General features: G+C 35.1%; 1 protein-coding gene across 1 annotated transcript in view; it reads right to left on the bottom strand.

The window, feature by feature from the left end:
- Positions 1–815: 815 nt before the first annotated feature.
- Positions 816–7,940, bottom strand: part of LOC126353750 (alanine--glyoxylate aminotransferase-like) — a 93,743-nt gene continuing 86,618 nt past the window's right edge. The window contains exon 7 of the mRNA XM_050002798.1: positions 816–1,333. Coding sequence (XP_049858755.1) covers positions 1,183–1,333 — 151 coding nt within the window. The 3' untranslated portion in view covers positions 816–1,182. The remainder of the gene's footprint in view (positions 1,334–7,940) is intronic.

Genomic DNA, 7,940 nt, shown 5'->3' with positions numbered 1-7,940 from the left:
TTAAATTCAGTGTATTAATGCTATCTTAGTAAATGGGTGGTTATATCTTAGTAAATGGGTGGTTACATTAGCTTAATTGTTTTAGATATAAATATTTCTCATGAATTATTGTTTTTCTGACACATTCTACATCCTGGAGGACCTCTTTACCATGGATCAATTGGAATGAAAGTAAATCTAATCTAATCTAATCTAATAATGTGCACTGCTGGAAAAACTGTGGGTTGTGACATTATCTATTGGTGTGAAACCGGTGATACACAGTGAGCAAATGCAATGTATTTTCACAATTCGGGGGTTTCCTAGCTATAGCAACTGACAGCACACAAAAATCTCCAACTGATTAGGATCAGGCACTTCTATTATGGCACATATAATTATGTGAGACACAGGAAAAACATTACAGACAATAACAAATCAAACATTTACACCAGAGTCAAAAGCACACAACAACCAAAGAACACTGAGTCCAAAGACAATTTACTTTGCACATGGCAGTCAGCAGTTACTGGTGGCCTGTGATTGCCACAGCCAACATGCATGCACACAAACAAATATTGCATACTCATTTCACTTTTTCATATAAACTATACAAATGATCTATAGAACATATAACTAAGTAACTTCTGAAACAGGTGTCACTCATCTGGCTTGCACAAGTTCTCCAGTCCTACTGTTAAGATAAGTAGTATCATTACTTGCCCTTTGTAATTGATGTATCCAGTTCTTCTGAAGTTAGATCATTTCCCGTATGCCACTCTCCAATAATATCACAATTGGGCAATAGAGGATTTATGGGGTTCCAAAGACATAACTATTTCTTGTATACAGATTTATTTGAATAGTTTTTTCCTTTTGTTTTTCACATTTTGGTAATGTAGTGTTACATTTTTGATCTATTTTAACATCATATCAAAATAAGCGAAGGCTAATGCAGAAAATTCATCCATGACATTATGAAGGGAACCAAATAGTTCAACTGTTTTGGGTAATGTTTCTCCTTTGGTAAAAAACAGACTTTTTTTTACACATTCTTTGGCATGATTAGCAGGAGAAAGGTTTAGTGAACTTTTTTTGTGGTTCTGAAAATAGTTTACATGAATAGTCACATATTTTTGCACAGATATTATTTAAAACTGGCTTTGGAAGTTTTTGTGACTAAGAATACTTCTGTTGCTTAGATTATTCACTTATTTTACAATGTTCTATTGCATCCTTGAGGACCTCCAGAGTGAAATCAGCAGTGTATGGGTTTGCATTGCTTCCCATAAGACCAATTCTGTGTACCTGTTTTGCTGTTTTGCCAAATCCTCCAGGCAAATCCATTTTGTAACTGTAACATAACATAAGAATGATGTAAGGCTTTTATGTACTTGAAAATAATGACACTAATAACTAAATGAATGTAAAGCACATACAGGTTCAGATACAAGTATATATATGAGATATGTGATATAATACAAATTGGTTTATGTCTCCTTATTTGATTGTGTTGTTGTTGTTGTGGTCTTGAGTCCTGCTTCATTACTTTATAAGAAATCTTGGACTGATCAGAGAAAAGCCAAGCTTGTATCTAGCCTCTTGAAATAGTCTGAACCCTTGATGTATGATAGAGTATGTGACCATCTTCTCCGACTACAGAAGACACATCCCAATGTTAATGACTGTGCAATGTAAGTGAGAAATTCATGAAAGCAGTAAGTAAGTAAATAAATAGCTTTCACACAATTTAGACCATATGCAGTTTTGCTTCCTTCTCTTGCCTATCGATTGTTTTATGTCCTCACAAGCAGATCTTAAAAAAGGATGATACGAGAGATATATTTACAAAGATAGACAGGTGCACTGATCAAATCATTGTCTCTTTTACACAGTAAGTTCCCTTGGACTGGGTAGTTAGAGTGAAAACCAGTACTTCATCACATCAAGAAACTTCTTAATTGTGAAGGTGCAAAAACTATTAAATAGCATACACTGTCAAGACAAGACAGCATTTAGTTACCTAACTATAAGCTAAGTGAGGTTGACCATAATACTTGAAAGTGCCTGGGTCTGTGAGCTTAATTTAGTTAAAACTGTCCTTATTAGGAATGTGAGGTAGTTTCTAAACCACTTCATTGGTTCACTGACATCATGTTTGATAATGTTGTGGAAGCTGCACAATATTTCGATGAGACAGCTACTCCTCATCTTCAGATGCAGCACCTGAAGATGACGGGCATCTGTCTTGTTGAAATATTGTGCAACTTCCACAACATTATCTGATGAAGCACCCATGAACCAATAAAGCGGTTACTACATTGGGAAAGTCTTAAGCAGCACAGTGTCTAAACTCGTCTGTAGCAGAATTGCTAAATATCCTTGTTGCCTTAATAGGTGAAAACAACAATGTAGCAAATTCCAGGCAAGAAAGATAAGAAAGTTTTCACAGTAATAGCTTGTAGCATGAACGTGGAATATAATTAATGAAGGAGAAAATAACAGTTCAATTACCATTTAACAAGATGCACTGCCCCCAACCCCCTTACAGCTTTCCCATGATTACTTGTACTGAAAATTAATTTGTCTGTGTACAGCTTTTATTTTTATGGACCCAAGGTTGATTGCCTTGACCAATCTGTTTCTGCTCAACAGTGTTCTCCTCCCCATTCTATTCCCCTAACAAATGTGCGTGGCAGAACACATGTTGAGTGACTGCAAACTCAACTTTGGTCTATAAATGTAAGCAAAATTGCTCATAGCATACATTCTGTTTTCATATGGAATTTCAAGTCTGTAATATCATCAGAAAGGAGAGAGAGATGTTTCAGAATATAATGCTGTATGAGAGAAATATGCTCATGGACTCAGTATTGCCCTGAGAGAGCAGGTCCTAAATGAAATTGTCCTCATGGATTTGGAAGAAGTATTAAATCTGAATCATACCAAACTTGCTATACACATGTAAATGTATATACACTGCATTGCATTAGATAATTCTTAGGCTGTTGTAGTTGTGCATCATCAATTAGGGAGCAGCTTACAACTTTTCTGAGACATTACTACACTTCAGGTGTGCAGATATGTGATTTTATATATCATTTTGAATTATTAACAACCATATGTATACCGTTTGGTTCCACCTGGAGATTTGTCAGAGGAGTAGTTGGAGTTGTGTACCAAAAAATTCTTTAGTAGCCTCTTCAACTGAACTTAATTAGTCGATAAACTTTTTACAGCTGCTGGCAAGTTAAATGTTTCTCAATAATGGACACCTTTCTGAACCAAATTGACTTCAGGTCTTTAGGTAGATTGTCCTTATTTCTAGTACTGATTACGCACACTGAGCTGTTTGTTTGAAAAGTGACATGTATCATAAATTTCATTTAGGAATATATACATTGCCTGACAAAAAAAGGAAGCACCCAGAAGGGAAAAAGGATACAAAATTAAACTTCATTGGCTGAAGTGTATTATAAAATTGAGCCAAATGTACAAAGAACTTGGTAGTATGAGCCTGTTTAATGTTTGATGCTGCACCCCCACTAGCCTGGACACATGCACTGAAGGGTGTCATAAGTCTGTTGTACCCTCTCCTGACACAAGCTGGGCTATAAGTGTTGTAAATGTCCTCATAGTCCTTGATGTCCTGGGTACTGGCACTGGGAGAAAGCTGACTTCTGAGCTGGCCGCACACGTTCTATTGGAAACAGTTCTGGGGATTTCGCTGGCCATGGGAGTACCTCAACATAACACTGAAAATTCACACACACATGTGCCATATGAGGATGGGCACTGTCCTGTTGAAAAGTGGCATTACGATACTGTTCCATGAGGGGTAACACATGAAGATGTAGCATGCCTATGGTGTTCCATTGTTCCGTCAGAGTAGAAAGAGGATACCGGCCACCCATAACAACATTCCCTCCCTTGCTTCCTTGCAGTACAAGTCTCTACAATACACATCTAGTGACCGAATGAATTTGTTTTGTAACAGAACAATATTTCCACCTCTGTTGTGAAACTGACTGCCCTATACTATTTAGTATTATGTAAAATTTGCAGCCGGGACGATGTAGAGTTTCAGGTTAGAACCTCTTTATATACTCCACAAGCCACTGTACAGTGCATGGTGGATGGTACATTATACCAATATTATCAGTTTCCTTTTTTTATTCAGTTCACATATTGAGCAAGGGAAAAATGACACCCAAATTTCTCTTATCTTATTATTTTAGTTCGTATGCAAGACATACATAGATACATTGGTGGCAGAATAATGATTGCACAGGCTGTTTTGGATGCAAGTTCTGTTAATGTGCCCAACAGTTTTTGCTACAGCTACATCAGTTTTCTTCCAAGGATTTCAATTTAGGTTCACCAAGCATTCCTGTTACATTTACCTTACTAGAAAGAAGTGGCTTTCATAGCAGTTTCAGAAACTACTGGATAATTTTTACATTTTGATGTGAATGTTTGTAAAGTACAGTAAGTGACCACATTGTTAGTTTCTTATCTCCAGTAAGCAATGATAACATCAGAGGTAAATTATTCTTCTAATTGTGAATTGTGTTTTATTCATCTCATGACGTACATTTGCAATCCATTTGGTTTGCGTACAGGAGACATGTCAAAAATTTGTAATTCTGTTACAATGATTCTTACATTAATAGCACTACAATAAATAACAACACTATAAGGATATTTCTTGGAATGTGTAACACATTGTATCCAGCTAAAATTTTCAGTTTGTCCTGCATGAATTTATCCACTGAATAATAACACTCCAGAGTCAGTACCTCATATAGCTTTCTTTTAAGAGAACCTAAATTCATCTGCATCAACTTTTTCCCTTTTAATTTATTACAAAGCTTCATTCCCATGTATTGGGGTCCTTGCACATACAGTCTGAGGTGGTGGGTGGGGAACATAAAATTATCTATGTTTCTAGTATCATGTGAATGGACAAAATGGTTTCCCTCAAATAATTCATGTCAGGTGTACAAAAATATAATAATCTAATATATTTATAAGGATGGCAGAGTTAATATTTTAAGTTTTCTAAATAATGGTTGACATGGTTCTTTGTGATTTGCAGTGCACATATTTCGAGTTATTTTTTTCTGTATTTTTAGTATCCTCACTGTGATTGTCGAGTTTATCTGAAAAACAATACCATACCTAATAATGGATTCAAAGTAGCTTGTATATCTGCTTGTTGTGTGTCCATGTCTGTTGCAGCTGGCAATGCTGCTCAGTTTGTTTTCCAGATATTCAATGTGTGCCTAGCAGCTCAAATTTTTATTTACATTTAAACCTAAGAATTTGACTGAGTCAACTTCTTCTATGTTTTGGTTCTTGTGTACAATCTTAATCTGCTCACATTTTGACTGTTTAGTTTTGAACTATATCACGTGAATTGTAAATATGTTTAGATTCAACCCATTTATCTGAAACCAAGTTTCTAAGGTACTGAGAGTACTGATCACAGATTTGGGAATTTTTTATGAGTCCTGATCTTCAACTAAGACTGAAGTATCATCTGTGAGCAGAACTAATGGGGAGCTGACATTTAATGGCAAGTCATTAACATAGAAGAGAAATAGGACTGGGCCTGATGTGGAGCCTTGCGGAACACCCTGAGATCTTTTCTTTTCTTTTCTTTTCTTTTCTTTTCTTTTCTTTTCTTTTCTTTTCTTTTCTTTTCTTTTCTTTTCTTTTCTTTTCTTTTCTTTTCTTTTCTTTTTTATCCCCAGTCAGAAAAATAATGTGCACCATTTGAAGAGATTCTAACTTTTTGCTTTCTATTGGACACGTAGGATTTAAGCCATTGTAGGGCACTGCTGCTAAAGCCATACTTTTAAAGTTTGTAAATAAGCAAGGCATGGATTACAGAGACAGAGGTCACAGAAAATTCCTGCCACCTTATTTCTCTTGTCTAATGATGTACTTTTTTTCTCAGTGAAACTGTTTACTGCATCTATGGTGTTTTTCCACTGCTGAAAACCAAATTGATTGTGTAGAATAACAGAATATTTTGCAATGAAATTTTGGATTTGTGCAACAGCAAATTTTTCAATATTTTAGATAGGACTGGGAGAATCGAGATAAGATGATAATTTCCCATGATCTCTCTTGATCCCTTCTTGAAGAGTGGTTTGACTTCAGCATATTTTTTCTCTGGGAAACAGCCCTCTTAAAAACATTGATTTATAATTTGAGCTAGTGGGTTTGCAATTCTATTGTGTACCACTATAATAACTTTGGTGCGTATTCCAATGCAACCTGCCTATTTTTTGTTTCTTGATGTTGGAGAAGCATTTTCTATATCCTCCAAAGAAACTTTTAAGAGTTTTGTAAAGTTTTCAGAGTTTTTACTTAGGCCAAAGGGATTTACTTTTTTGTGATAATCTGTTACATCTACATTAGACTTTTGCTACATTTATAAAGAATCCACTAAAGTACTCTGATATTTGAATTATATTTACAACAGTATTTTTGAACCTAACTGTGATTTAATGACTGAACACACAGCCTATGTCTTATTTTTATGATTTAAAATTAGTCTGTCATTTGCCGGTTTTTTGCTGCCCCGACAACTCTTTTAAATGTGGTTTTATAGAGTCTAACATATTTAATGAAATCAGTATGTTTATTATATTTTAGTTCTCTGTGCAGTTGCCTTCTCCTTACAATGGAAATTTTTATGCACTGGGTAATCCACTTTACTTTATTTGTTATTTTATTGTTGTAAAATCTAGGTGGAAATGTTTCATTAAAGGCACCAAGAAAACTATTTAGGAATTTCTCAAAGTTCTCATCACTTGAGTTACAATGATCAAAAGGCCACGTTGTCTCTTTTAGCTTCTCACTAAATGTTAGCAAGTTTTCTTTCCTAAGTTCCAGCACATATGGGTTCTCATATGTGAAATGTTCCCGTCTGTCTGTGGCAGCTCAATGAACAATGCACAATGATCTGAAATACCTAGATCTAGACAAAATTTATACATGTCTTCATATACATAATTAATTAGAACATTGTCAATACATGTTGCTGATTGCCCGTTGTCTCTGGTAGATTCAAAAAAATTAAATTTGAAACCATATTTCTTTACTAAGTCAGTGAATCTTGAAGCATGGCTATTATCACATGTGATATCAATATTAAAATCATCAGCTATTACAATTTTTTTCTTTTTTCCTCTACAAGGGTCTTCTACCATAATATGAAGCTTAGATAAGAATAGTTCTGCTGTTGACATCCCTGGAATTCTCTATATTGAGATTATTATAACATTTGCTAGTGATTCTACTATTTCTACACAACAGCTCTCAAACACTCATTCTTCATTTAAATAATTAAAACAGTTTCTGGTCTCATAGTTTATATCACTATGTAGAAGTGTACATGAGCCTCCATGTGACTTGTTTCTCCTGCAAAAGCTACTTGCTAATCTGAAGTTCCCTATTTTGTTTAGAATTTTAATTGTGTCCTCAGTAAACCAGTGCTCATTTAAACAAATAACTCTAATATTTGCAGATCCTGGTGGAATGATTTTCAATTCATCTATTTTGGAGCTTTTATTGATTGAAGCATCAGGGTTTAAACCATTTATCTTCCAGTGGATAACATACCTACTTTGACTATTAGTTATGGCCTTGAGCACATTTGTTGCCACATAATGGTTTGGTTTTATCTTTCTTAATGCTACGTAAGTCTTTCACACCCATCACTACATACCAGTTTCCCTTATATTTTATGACCTGACAAGTATCCAGGAACATCTTACTGAATATTTTTGAGCCCAACCTATTCAGATGTAGACCATCTTTGGCAAGACACTTTGCACTTAGAAATTTGTTGGGATCAATGAGAATGACTCCTAGTTTGTTGCACTCTTCCTTAGTACTGCCGTTTATTCCCTGCACATAGCTGTCACTCACCAATCTCCTGTACACAA

Source organism: Schistocerca gregaria, chromosome 3 (genome assembly GCF_023897955.1).
Source record: "Schistocerca gregaria isolate iqSchGreg1 chromosome 3, iqSchGreg1.2, whole genome shotgun sequence".
Classification (NCBI taxonomy): Eukaryota; Metazoa; Arthropoda; class Insecta; order Orthoptera; family Acrididae; genus Schistocerca; species Schistocerca gregaria.
The sequence above is the reverse complement of the archived record's forward strand: the minus strand, read 5'-3'. Positions and strand labels throughout refer to the sequence as shown.